The sequence below is a fragment of the Pseudonaja textilis genome, chromosome 1, assembly GCF_049901715.1.
Source record: "Pseudonaja textilis isolate UNSWEBS1 chromosome 1, rPseTex1.2, whole genome shotgun sequence".
Classification (NCBI taxonomy): Eukaryota; Metazoa; Chordata; class Lepidosauria; order Squamata; family Elapidae; genus Pseudonaja; species Pseudonaja textilis.
Genome location: NC_141990.1, coordinates 323,561,751 through 323,575,720, shown reverse-complemented (window position 1 = coordinate 323,575,720; position 13,970 = coordinate 323,561,751). Strand labels below are relative to the sequence as shown.

The 13,970-nt window shown below is 47.6% G+C and overlaps 1 protein-coding gene across 2 annotated transcripts in view; it reads left to right on the top strand.

Moving 5' to 3' along the window:
• The window catches only part of CBARP (CACN subunit beta associated regulatory protein), a 29,015-nt gene that overhangs the window by 7,341 nt on the left and 7,704 nt on the right, over positions 1–13,970 (top strand). The window contains exons 3-9 of one of the 2 annotated variants that reach the window (XM_087922686.1): positions 1,525–1,670; positions 3,026–3,087; positions 4,640–4,805; positions 6,218–6,395; positions 9,924–10,064; positions 12,422–12,614; positions 13,710–13,890. In XM_087922686.1, coding sequence (XP_087778812.1) covers positions 1,525–1,670; positions 3,026–3,087; positions 4,640–4,805; positions 6,218–6,395; positions 9,924–10,064; positions 12,422–12,614; positions 13,710–13,890 — 1,067 coding nt within the window. The remainder of the gene's footprint in view (positions 1–1,524; positions 1,671–3,025; positions 3,088–4,639; positions 4,806–6,217; positions 6,396–9,923; positions 10,065–12,421; positions 12,615–13,709; positions 13,891–13,970) is intronic. The other variant, XM_087922687.1, reaches the window with a different exon arrangement.

Genomic DNA, 13,970 nt, shown 5'->3' with positions numbered 1-13,970 from the left:
TCAGCAATGTTTGGACTTCAACTCCCAGAATTCTTCTGCCAGCCATGCAGGCTGGGGAATTCTGGGAACTGAAGTCCAAACATCTTAAAAGTTTCCAAAGTTGAAAAAAATGCTATCCTGGATTGTTGGAAACCAACTGTTTGGGGGAAAAGAATTACCCAAATAGCCCTTGACTTACAACCATTCATTTAGTGACCAACGTTACAATGGAACTGGAAAAAAGTGACTTATAACTAGTTTTCACATTTGTGACGGTTGCAATATCCCCTTATAGACACACGCTCAAAATTTGGGCACTTGGTAACTGGCATAATAAATCAATTAACGTTTGCAGGCTCACGGGATCACCACTGGTAACCTTCGCAGCTGGGTTAAGCGACATCAGTGGGGGAAGCCAGATTCACTTAACGACTGCTTGAGCCACTTGGTTCTTTGCTTAGCAACTGTAACAAATAAGTTGTAAAATGGGAGAAAACTCACTTAGCAACTGCTCTTGCTTAGCCATGAAAATTTTGGGCACAATTGTCATAAGTCAAGGACTACCTGTAACCCACCTTTCTAGCTTTCAGTGATGCAATTAACTTTTCTTTCTGATGCTCCCCCACATTTTTTTTACTAATTGGCCCCACCCACAGACTATAAAGCATCTTAGTCCTCCTTGCCCCACCTGACACCTATTCACAGACCCCCCAAATTTCCATGCAACCTCCATTTTAGCTGGGGAATCATGGGAGCTGAAGTCCAGCTCACTTAGACTGCATCATGTTGTGGAAAGTATTTCTTTTTAGAACAATAACACTTGGCAACTGATTCATATTTATGACGGTTGCAATGTCCCTGGATCATATGATCCCCTTTTGCGACCTTATGACGAGTAAAGTCAATGGGGAAGCCAGATTCATTTAGCAACCATGTTACTAATCTAATAACTGCAGTGATTCACTTAAACGAGGCAAATGGGACAAAAACTCATTAAATGTCTCGTTTAGCAACATAAATTCTGGGCTCAGTTGTGGTCGTAAGTGGAGGACTACCTGCAGAGCAGTGTTTCTCAAACTTGATAGTTTGAAGGTGTGTGGACTTCAACTCCCAGAATTCTCCAGCCAGGATGCTTTCAGATATGTGGAGTTCACATCCTGGCTGAGGAATTCTGGGAGTTGAAGTCCACATACCTTCAAGCGATTCACATAACTGTGTTACAAACTTAAGAACTGAGTGACTCACTTAACAACTCTGGCAAGAAAGGCTGAAAAATGGGGCAAAATTCACTTAACAAACATCTAGCTTAGCAACAGACGTTTTGGTCTCAATGGTGGTCCTATTTTGAGGACGCCTCCATGTTGCAGAACCTTACAAAACTTTTACAAGCCTTCCTGTTTTGCTTTGAAATACAATCCATGTCAGGCAAACCTTATGATTTTGGCGAAGTAAAAAACAACAATAATGGATTTATTTCTGCTTCTCTTTTTCTTGTCTCCATTCACCATCACCCCCTTCCTCTCCATATCACCACATATCTCCCAGACGGTGCCTGCCGAAGTGAGCCCCCAGGACGGTTATGTGTTGCTTCTTGTGCTTCTTTCTATCTTTATCGGGGGCACCTTGGTGCTGCTGTTTGGCATCCTGATCGTCTGCCGGCGCTGCTGTGAAACGGACCAAAGGCGCTCCAGGTACGGATGGGAATGGAAGGCCACTGTATGGGGAGGGTCTGTTTGGGGTAGGATATAGATCGTGTTTTAAAGCAAGGGTCTCCAGCCTTGTCAACTTTAAGACATATGGACTTCAACTTGAGTTGAAGTCCACAAGTCTTAAAGTTGACAAGGTTGGAGACCCCTGCTTTAAAGGAGGGTCTGGGAGGGGCCTTCCCTATGTAGGGGCCATTCTGATGTATTGGTAGTAACACAGCAAGAATCTGTAGCCATGCTAGCTAACAATTGTGGGAATTGCAACCAAGCAGGGCCAGAAGGGAAAGGGTGAAAAAAAACCCTGCCCTATTAAACTATTAAAATTTCCTTCCTTCCTTCTTCTTCCTCCCTTCCTTCTCCTCCCTCCCTTCCTATGCCTCCCTTCCTGAATTCCTCAGCTATGCTGGCTGAAGAGTTCTGGGAGTTGAAGTCCACAAATCTTAAAAGCTGCCGAATTTGGAGACCTCTGTTCTAGCCCCTCTTCAGCCATAGAAATTTTGGGGAGACTCTGGAGCAGCCCCTCCCTCTCAGGTTGAAGGGGGAAAAATGAAAGGGGGTAGTGCTAAATGTAAGTAGTCCTTGACTTATGATGACTCACTTAGCGACCATTCAAAGTTACAGCAGATCCTAAAAAAGCTGCTTGCAACCTGGACTTGAACTTCTGACAGCCACAGTCACATGACCACATTTGGAGAGCTTGGCAACCGGCCCTCATTTATACCTATTTGCAGGATCCCAGGGTCACATGACTGCAACTTACAACCTGTTTGCCAGAAACCAGTGTTTAATTCTAGTTTCTGGCAAGAAACACTCCACAGTGAACAACGGATTCATTTAATGCCCCTGGTGTTTAGTCAGCAACTACAGGTTCTCAACTGACAACAGTTCATTTTCAGTGACGATTTGAAGTTACAGTGGCACGGAAACAACTGATTTATGATCGTGTTTCACGCTTACGACCATTGCAGCATCTCCATGGTCACGTGATCAAAATTCGGATGCTTGACAACTGACTTGTATTTATGACGGTTGCAGTGCCCCGGGGTCAGGCGATCCCCTTTTGCGACCTTCAGACAAGCAAAGTCAATGGGGAAAGCCAGATTCACTTCACAACCGTGTTAATAACTTAAGTGCAGTGATTCACTTAACTGTGTCAAGAAAGGTCGTAAAATGGGGCAAACTCACTTAACAAAGCTTAGCACTTAGCAAAAGAAATTTGGGTGTGGTCGTAAGTCAAGGACTACCTGTATTTGGATGCTTATCTTGAGATGTTCAAACCGGAAGTGGATTTGTGCCTGTGTTAATAATATCTACATATATCACCTTTTCCCTATTTTCAGAGCCAGCGATGACCCAGAAAAAACGAACACAACCTATCTGGATGACTCACAGCCGGCACAAGGTGAGGGCATTAAGACTGACCCTCTCTGCTCATGCACAAATTGGAATTAAATTGCTGTTGGTGGAAGCCGTTTACATTTCAACATCTCCCACAAAAAGGGAATTGTGAAGTTTGCATCTAATGTTCCACAGAGTGCGAGAGCCAATCCCAACATCAACCCCGATCGTATCAGATGCGTTCCTTATTTTTAAACTGAGGAAACGGGGAATTATAACTGTTTTCCGGGCACATACAGGTAGTCCTTGAATTACAACTATAATGGAGCCGGCCCTTCACAATCGTCAGTTGTGAGGTTCATAAAAATCAGTCGGGCCTGATTTTAGGGCCTTCGTTTGTAGCAGTCATAAAAGGAATAACATGGTTGTTAAAGGAACCCATGAGTCAAATATGGAGGCAGTTTTGCCCAATGCAGATTATCAGCAAAACCAGGGGTGGGATGCTACCAGTTTGAACCGGTTTGCTTGAACTGGATGTTAAAGTTATATCTGGTTCGTCGAACCGGTATTTCAACCAACCGGCTGGCCCCGCCCCTCCCAGGAGTCTCCAGGTAGCCCATTTATGATGGAGGAAAGTGCAAGGTCTGTGTGGAAGCTCTGGGAGGGGGGAAAAATGGGGGCCTTCTGGAAGTCCAGAAACGGGCCTGTTTCCGGCTTCCGGTGGCCCTCCAGAGCCCAGGGGAGGCTATTTTCGCCCTCCCAGAGGCCCAGGAGAGGCCTCTGGACCCTTGGGTGGGCGAAAATGGCTTCCCCCAGGCTCTGGAGGGCCACCGGAAGCCGGAAACAGGAAGTTCTGGTAAGTCCCGCCCACCATGGCCATGCCCACTCAGCAACCGGGCAGCGAACCGGTCGCTGGGATTTTTGAATCCCATCCCTGAGCCAAACCACTGTAAAAGGTGGTCACGTGACCACAGGACATGGCAAACAGCCAAAAGTGCTGCCTGGTTGCCAAGCAACCAAAGTCTGGTCATGTGATTAGAAGAAGGGCCCCGATCATTCTAGTCACATGACCAAAAGTTGGATCCCTCTTATAAGTAGTCCCGGATAGGTCAGCTATAACTTCAAATAGTTGCTAAGCAACCAGGTGTAAGCTGAGAACTTACCGGTAGTCCTCGATTTACAACCATATCATTTAGTGACAGTTCAAAGTAACAATGGCAACTGGAAAAAAAAATGACTTATGACCGTATTTCACACTTACAACTGTTCTGGCATCCTCATGGTTATCTGATCAGTATTCGGATGCTTGACAACTGATTCACATTTATGACGGTTGCAATGTCTCAGGATTATGTGATTCCTTTTGCAATCCTCTGAGAAGCAAAATCAGTGGGGAAACCAGATTCACTTAACAACCATGTTACTAACTTGCAATGATTCACTTAGCAACTGTGTCAAGAACGGAAATTCACTTAACTGTCTCATTTAGCAATGGAAATTTAGGGCTCCATTGTGGTTGTAAGTGGAAGACTACCCATATTTCTCCTTAGGGACAGAAGTAGGCTGCCTCTGCTGCATATTCACACACGCTCTCTTTTTCCACCCCTTCCTCTTAGACATCACCATCAAAGTGGATGACCCGGAATGCACGTCTAGTTCCAGTTATCGAGATGCAGAGAGTGAGCGATTTCTGTCTTCCGGCAGCGCCACGGGGCGAAGGGTGTCTTTCAACGAAGCTGCCCTTTTTGAGCAGAGCAAGAAAACACAGGAGAAGGGAAGGAGGTGAGTCTTGATCAGGAACCAGGAGGCTGGGCTGGGAATTGGAGGTTCTACAACTGGAGGGCAGGGCGGGGAGCTGGAGTGGTGCGTCTGAATAACAGTATAACAGAGTAGGAAGGGACCTTGGAGGTCTTCTAGTCCAACCCCCTGCTCAGGCAGGAGACCCTCTACCCGTGATGGCGAACCTATGGCATTTGTGCAGGTATGCAAGCCCCAGGCAAACTTACCTCACAGCGCATGCGTGTGCCTCTCAGCTGATTTTCGGCCTGTTTGAGGCCTTTTTCGGCCTCCCAGAGGCTTGAGGGAAACATTTGCAGCCTTTGCAGGCTGAAAAATAGGCCCATTTTGTCACTTCCTGTATTTCCGGAAATACTGGAAAGTGACGAGACGGGCCCATTTTTCAGCCTGCAAAGGTTTCAGAGGCTTCCCTCAAGCCTCTGGGAGGCTGAAAATCAGCTGGGAGGCACAGTGCAGGTAAGGAGGGGGGATTGTCTAGCATGCGCAGGGGGTATGGGGGGGCGCATTGCCTTATGGGTGCTGACACAGTGCACGCACGCAATTTTTGGCTCAGAAGCCCCAAAAGGCTAGCCACCTCTGCCCTATACAATTTCAGGTGAATTTTTCAATTTCTTCTTAAAAATGTCCATTGTTGGAGCACCCACAACTTCTGATGGCAAGCTGTTACACTAGTTAATTGCCCTCACTGTTAGGAAGTTTTTTCCTTAATTCTAGATTGCTTCTCTCTTTGATTAGTTTCCATTCACTGTTTCTTGTCTTGCTTTTTGGAGAAAAAGTTGACCACCTCTTCTTTGTGGCAGCCTCTTAAACACTGGAATGCTGCTATCATGTCACCCCCTAGTTCTTCTTTTCTCTTTCAGCCATCAAACATATAGAAACTTTTAGAAACATTAGAAAATTTCAGGGAATTATTTTTAATAATTATTTAGAAATAAATATTTCTAATAATTAGAAAATTAGAACGATTGGAAAATGTCAGCAATTAGAACATTAGACACTCTTCTGTTTAAATAATAAATTAAGGAGAAAATGATCTGGCGTGTATGATAATTGTCCTGTCCCGAGGTCATGTGATCACAAGTTAGAACCTTCTCAGGTGGCTTCCGATAAGCAAAGTCAATGGGGAAAGCCAGATTTGCTTAATGACCACTTGATTCACTTAACAACTGCAGCAAATCACTTAACAACGGTGGCAATTAAAGTTGTAAAAGGCAGCAGACTTCACTTAACGCCTGTGTTTCTTAGCAATGGAAATTCAGGGCTCAATCGTGGTCGTAAGTCAAGGGACTACCTATATACTCTTTGTCCAGAAGCAAAATATGGGGATGTCTTAAGATGACTTCAGCCTTCCTGTTTCATTGTTGGGGTTTGTTTGTTTTTTCTGCTTTTCCCGTTAGGTACACTCTGACTGAGGGTGATTTCCACCATTTGAAGAACGCCCGTCTCAGCCACCTTCCCCTGCCACCCTCGGCTGCCCTTAAAATCGTCACCATCCACGAGTGCGAAGCCAACGAGAACAGCATCATGATGACTCCGCGCCTCCCACCTGTCAAGCCGAGCCTTGCCATCTTCCAAGTGAGCCCCTCATCCCTCCAGGGTATGGGGGGGGTGGAACCAGGGGTGGGCTTCAGAAATTTCAGCAACCAGTTCTCTGCCTGGTTGCTGGGTAGGCGTGGCCATGGTGGGTGTGGCCTACTTGGCCTCCTGCACCACAGTGGGGGCGGGGGGCCATTTTCATCCTCCCCGGGCTCCGGAGGCTTTCCTCGAGCCTCCAGGAGAGCGAAAACAGCCTCCCTGGGTTCCGGAGGCCCTCTGGAGACCGGAAATGGGCCTGTTTCCGGCCTTCTGGAGCCTCTGGGAGGCCTGTTTTTCACTCTCCCCAAGCCTTCGCACTGGCCCTGCACTTACCTCGCGTCCAAAACAGTCTGTGTGGAGAAGCCTGGGAGGGGAGGGGAGGGGTGGGTGGACGGGGCCAACCAGGTCTGGGATTTGCCTGTTCGCCAAACCTGCCATAACATTAGTTGTGGATTCGCCCAGACTGGGGCGAACTGGTAGCAGCCTAGAGAGAGCTGTATGCTATATGGAAGGAGAGAGAAGAGAAGAGAAAAGAAGGAAGGAAAGAAAGGAGAATGGAAGGAGAGAGAGAGAGAGAGGGGGAGAGGAAGAAAAGAAGAAAGGGAGAGAGATGGAAGAAAAAGAGAATGAAAGGAGAGAGGAGAGAGGAGAGAAGAGAGGAAAGAAAGGAGAATGGAAAGGAGGAGAAGAGAAAAGGAGGGAGAGATGGAAGAAAAGAGAATGAAAGGAGAAAGAGGAGAGAAGAGAAGAGAAAAGGAGGGAAAGAAAGGAGAATGGAAGGAGAGAGAGGAGAAGAGAAAAGAAGGAGGGAGAGATGGAAGAAAAGAGAATGAAAGGAGAGGAGAGAAGAGAAGAGAAAAGGAAGGAAAGAAAGGAGAATGGAAGGAGAGAGAAGAGAAGAGAAAAGAAGGAGGGAGAGATGGAAGAAAGGAGAAATAGACCGATTGGTAGGTGTGCAGGTAGGCAGGCAGATAGATGCTGGATAGGTAGAGAGACAGAGATACAATGGTAGGTAAGCAGATGGAGAGATGAGGCAGATAATGAGAGGGAGAGAGGGAGGGAGAGAGGGAGGGAGAGAATTATACATACACACAAATCAGTGGTGGGATTCCATTTTTTTAACTACCAGTTCTCTGGGTGTGGCTTGGTGAGTGTGGCAGGGGAAGGATACTATAAAATCTCCAGTCAGAGGTGGGATTTGCCGGTTCTCTGAACTACTCAAAATTTCCGCTACCGGTTCTCCAGAACTGGTCAGAACCTGCTGAATAACCACCTCTGACACAAATACACATACAGCCGGGGAAGTATGTTCAGAGTTTTGCAGCGTTAATTCAGCGCCCGAAAAATAAACACAGATGACTGATACTTCATTTCACATCTTTATAAACATAATCAGTAGATTTTACAAACCAGTTGTAGATTTCTCCAACATGGAGCAAACTCAGACAGAAACATGTTGCAAGTGCAGAGCAGAAACAGAGATCAGTTTCACTTTAGTTCAACAGGCAGGCAAGAGGAGAGAAGCAGTTTTATTTTCAATAGACAGACTCAGAGCTCAACATAGCTGCAGAGCTTAATATTGAGCAGTGGTGGCTAACCTTTTTTGGCTCCCGTACCGATAATTGCGCATTCGCTTGCGCGGGCTTGTTTACCAGCACTCAGAAGGCAATGTATGCTGGGACCCCCATGCCATCTACGCATGCGTGCGCGACCTCCCCTCTCGCGCTGCACATCTGCACATGCATTCACAATTCCCCCTTGCGCGCCGCATGTCTGCACATGCGCGTGCAATTCCCCCCTCATGCGCTGTGCATCTTTGCGCATGTGTGTGCAACTCCCTCCTAGTGCACAGCATGTCTGCGCATGTGTGCGCTTCCCCCTCACATGTAGCACATCTGTGCATGTGCACGCAATCCCCTCACATGCAGCACGTCCACCCCCCCTCCGCTCCCTGCGCATGTGCACCAGATACCCGACAATCAGTTGTCAGGCAGCGGCACGTGCACGCATGCGCAGTGGGGCTCTTCTGGACGTCCTCTTGCGTGCTCAGGGAAATGGCTCTGTGTGCTACTTCCGGCACGCATGGCATAGTTTCGCCAACACGGATATAGAACCATGCCTAAGCCACTTCTTCTTTCAGTTTCCAAATTGTCCTCCTTGGCTGACTTTGTTAACATACTCTAGTCCAGTGGTGGCTAACCTTTTTGGGATCCTTGCCAAAAATTGTGCATGCACTTGCATATGCATGCTTGCATGCCAGCACCCAGCAGGCAATGTGCCCCCACACCCCTTGCGCATGCACACATAATCCCCCCCCTGGCTGGCCCCTTACCTGCACTGCACCTCACAGCTGATTTTCAGTCGATTTGGGGCCTTTTTTGGCCTCCCAGAGGCTTGAAAAAAACCTCTGCAGGCTTTGCAGGATGAATAATAGGCCTGTTTCATCACTTCCGCTATTACAGGAAGTGACAAAATGGATCTATTATTTGGCCTGCAAAGCCTGCAGACCCTTTTTTCAAGCCTCTGGGAAGCCGAAAAAGGCCTCAAATCGGCCGAAAATCAACTGCGAGGCATGCGCATGTGCAGTGAGGTAAGTTTGCCTGCGGCTTGCATGCCAGCACAAATGGCTCTGTGTGCCACCTGTGGCACATGTGCCATAGGTTCGCCATCATGGCTCTAGTCTATTCCACTTCATGAATATACTCCGGCAAAGTTGGCTACAATAAGTTCTTTAGGCATCTTTATAAATTATTATTATTATTATTTAAATTCATATCCTGATCATCTCACTACCCAAAGTCCCTCTGTAATAAATTATTATAGATGAAAGATGCGCATGTTCTAATTCAGTAGGAAACTGAAACTTCTGCATAACTTCGTTCTGTGAAATGTAGACTGTCGTACATACATACACACACACACAGACACACACACACAGACACACACACACACACACAACACATAAATATACATACATACAGGTAGTCCTTGACTTACGACAAGGGAGCCGAAAATGTTTGTTGCTAAGTGAGACATTTTGCCCCATTTTATGACCTTTCTTGCCACAGTTGTGAAGAGAATCACTGCGGTTGTTAAGTTAGTCACGTGGTTGTTCAGTGAATCTGGATTCCCCCATTCCCTTTGCTTGTCAGAAGGTCACCAATGGGGATCCCGTGATCCCCGAGGACGCCGAAACCGTCATAAATATGAACCAATTGCCAAGCATCCAGATGTTGATCAAGTGACATACGAATTGCACATCCAGGTAGCCAGCAATGGTTGTAAATGTGAAAATCACATTTTTTGATGCCTTTGTAACTTCAGTCACTAAATGAACTGTTGTAAGTCGAGGACTTCCTGTACACATAATTGCATCCAATAGGAGGTTTATGTAAGAAAATAATAAAAGGGAGGGTTAGGATAGCAGACACTTTGCCCAGCAAATGGCCGAAAAGCTGGATTGATAGCTACTGGGTTGGGCTTGGCCATCTTTTTCTTCCTCATCCTCCTCTTTGTCCTTTTCAACAGCCAACTGGAAGCCCCCTGCCAAAGACAGCGCTGACCAGCCATGGGGGTCTGTGTTCGAGTTCAACACTCCCAGGGGACACGTTTAACTCCAGCGTTGAAGCCTCTTCCTCCGTTTCCTCTGACTCAGGCGAGGGAGTTGCGGTAGGTTAACCCAATACAGTGCCAAAGGCAGGGCCCTATGAATCTTGTGTACAGGTAGTCCTCGAGTTATGTAGGTTCATTTAATGACCATTCCCAGTTGCAATGGCACTGAAAAAAAGGGACTTATGACCATTTTTCACCGTTACAGGAGGATCCCCAGAGTGACGTGATCACAATTCAGGTGGCGATTGGTTATTATTTACGACAGTTGCCTTGTCCCCTGTCAACTCATAAAATATTTCTATGGTCTTTTTACAGTTGCCAGCAGAAAGGGAGGGGAGAGCAATGGGGCAGCTTGCAAACCGAAAGTGCATTCCATAAATTTTTTCAAATATAGTAACTAGGTGACGGAAGTTTCTGCCATGCAAAATTCTAACTGGAGAGCAAGATTGATGACTCTGGGCTATGGATGTGTCCCACTGGAGGCTATGAATTATGATACACCCAGGGGTTGGGGCAAAACCAGGATCAAGGGTGACAAATTATGTGTCTCAGAGTCAGCTTCACCCAGGCAGTGCCAGACAGGATAACTCTCAATAAATCCTTCTGAAGTTTTGGAATTTTGGCTCCAGAGTCCAGACTCATGATTTAAATCGGGGTAACTGCCGGAATCCTAACAGTTCCCAGGTTACGTGATCCTCTTTTGTGACCTTTTGACAAGCACAGCCAATGGGGAAACCAGATTCATTTAACAACCACATTATTAATTTAACGACTGCAGGGATTCACTTAACATCTGTGGCAAGAAAGGGGCAACACTCAACAAATTTCTCACTTAGCAACATAAATTTCGGGCTCCATTGCGGGTGTAAGTCAAGTCTTTGACTTATGATGATTCATTTAGTGACTTCTGAAGTTACAACGGCACTGAAAAAAAAAGGTGACTTATGGCCGTTTTGTACATTTACGAGTGTTTTACCATCCCCGCGGTCATGCGATCACAATTCAGACTTTGCTTGGCAACTGGCTCATATTTACGACGGTCTCAATGTCCCCTTTTGCGACCTTTCTCAACGGAGAAGCCAGATTCACTTCACAATCATGTCACTCACTTTAATGACTGCAGGGATTCACTTAACAACTGTGCCAAGAAATGTTGTCAAATGCACCGTCCCACTGACATGTTTTTACGACGATATACCTGGGGTCATATGATTGCTGCAACCTTCCCAGGGGTGGGCTTCAAAAATTTTAGCAACCGGTTCTCTTCCCAGTTGCTGGGTGGGTGTGGCCATGGTGGGCGTGGCCTAGTCAGCCTCCTGCATCACGCTGGGAGGGGTAGTGCGTTTTCGCCTCCCTGAGCTCCGGAGGCTTTCCTCGAGCCTCTGGGAGGGCAAAGATGGCCTCCCCGGGCTCCGGAGGCTCTGTGGAGGCCAGAGACGTGCCTGTTTTTGGCATTCTGGAGCCACCGGGAGGCATGTTTATTGCCCTCTCTGAGCCTCTGCGCAGGCCCTGCACTTACCTCACATACAAAACATGCCGCGTAGGGACTCCTGGGAGGGTTGGGGTGGGCGGGGCCAGCCCAAGGTGGGATTTGCCAGTTCACTGAACTGGCCATAAAATTAGCTACCAGTTAGCTATGGGTTTACCCAAATTGGGGAGAACCAATAGTAGCCCAGCCCTGAACTTTCCCAACTGGCTTCCGACAAGCAACGTCGGTGGGCAAAACCGCATTCACTTAACAACTGTGATGGTTTCCTTAACCGTGGCAAGAAAAGGTCATAAAATTGTGTGCCATTTTCTTTAACAACCGCAGCGGTGGGATTCTACCAGTTCTCACCTAGTTGCTAGAACCGGTTGTTAACATTCTAAGCAGTTCGGAGAACTGTTAGAAGAAATTACTGGCCTAATCCTGTAAGGAAAGCAGGAAGGAAACATTCTGGTGTTGCTTACGGAAAGTGCCTCTCCATTAACCCTTATTACATTCTTGGCAGGACTAGACTTCCTGTCTCAGGAACGTCTCTGGAGTTTTTCACCCCTCCTTTGCTTGTGTGGAGTGACCATTCAAAGTTACAATGGCACTGAAAAAAAGTGACTTATGGCCCTTTTTCACACTTATGACTGTTGCAGCATCCTCACAGTCATGAGAGGCTAGGCAAGGAGATGCGTGCCTTGATGTTGGCCACGCCCAGCCAATAACATGATCAAGCTATGACCACCAAGCCACGCCCATCACCTAAGCCATGCCCACAGAACCAGTTGTTAAAAAGTTAGAATCCCACCCCTGAACTACCGCTTTAGTTAACAACAGAAATGTTGGTCCTGACCATGGTCTTAAGTTGAGGATTGACTGTATTGGCTTGGGGACGCAGGTGCACTGGGCGTGACTCACCCTTTTCTCTTCTCCGTTCGCCTAGTCTGCCAAGGCTGCCAAAGGGGTCCCCATGGCCCCTCCGCAAGAGCCCCCCTCAGCCCCTGCCCAGGGCACCGTCCTTCATTTCCTGACCCGCCTGCGCCGCCACGCTAGCCTGGAAGGAGCGAGTCCCTATTTCAGAATCAAGAAGTGGAAGCTGGAAACCAGCCAGCGGGCATCCAGTCTGGACATGAGAGGTGGGTGACTTTGCTGGGGTTTGAGGGGTGGGCAGTTGATGGCATCCCTAAATTTGAAAGTCAAGAGACCTAATACCGAATGCCGTGTTTCCCAAGCTTGGCAACTTGAAGATGGGTGGACTTCAACTCCCAGAATTCCCCAGCCGGCATACGTGGGGAGGGAATGGGATTTTGGAGTAACCTTTCTGTCAACTCATAAAATATTTCTGTGGTCTTTTTAGAGTTGCCAACAGAAAGGAAGGGGGGAGCAGTGCAGCAGCTTGCAAAACCGAAAGTGCATTCCATAAATGTTTTCAAAGATAGTAACTAGGTGACTGAAGTTTCTGCCCTGCAAAATTCTAACTGGAGAGTATGATAGATGACTCTGGGCTATGGAGGTGTCCCATTGGAGAATATGAATTACGATACACCCAGGGGGTGGAGGAAAAACCAGGGTCAAGAATGACAATGAATGATGTGTCTCAGAGTCAGCTACACCCAGGCAGTGCCAGCATGTTTACCCCTAATAAATCCTTTTTTAAGTTTTGGAAGTTTGGCTCAAGACTCATGATTTAAATGGTGCCGGTGCCCTGACACTTTCCCCTGGAGTGGGGTGGGATTGAGGATTTTACAGTATCCTTCCCCTGCCACGCCCGCCAAGCCACACCAAGCCCACAGAACTGGTAGTAAAAATATTTGAATCCCACCCCTGGGTTGTGGGGCACCTATAATTTGCTGCGGCTGCCCCCTTCACCAGCAGCAACTCAGCTTGTAGGTTATGGGTACGACAGGGAGGACGGAGGGTGAGTGCCACCCCAGGGGGTGGTGTGTCCTAGGCGGCGGGGGTTCACGTTGCAACCACGAGTCACCAATCAGATAGTCCTGATCCCAGCCCTACTGGAGAGAGAAGCTCGGCCGCTGATTCGGTGTTTCCGGTGCAGGCAACTGGGCCCCTGCGCTCGGACCGTTGAGACCATGTCTGTGTTATAGGGGTTCTCATAAGGAGGGGACAGATTTTTCTGCCTCTGTTTTCCAAAAATACCGAAACCAGTTTCGGAAAAAAAGCAGGACTCCTGCCTACGTTCCAGCTCCCATCTCTTCCTTCCCTCCCTTCAGGGTCCCCCAAGCGTCACCAGTTCCAGCGACAGCGAGCCGCAAGCGAAAGCATGGACCAAGATCGCGATCCTCACCAGACGGACATTATCCAGTATATTGCCCGGACGGACGATGTGGTTTTCCGGCCCGTGGCTGGACCGTTCTTGCCTGCTCCGGCCAGTCCAACATTATCTCTCGGCAGGTATTTTTCAGTAGATAAGTGGGAAGGGGAGGATGGAAGGCCCAGAGAATAAGAGCCGGATCGAGATGCCTTTGGGCAGC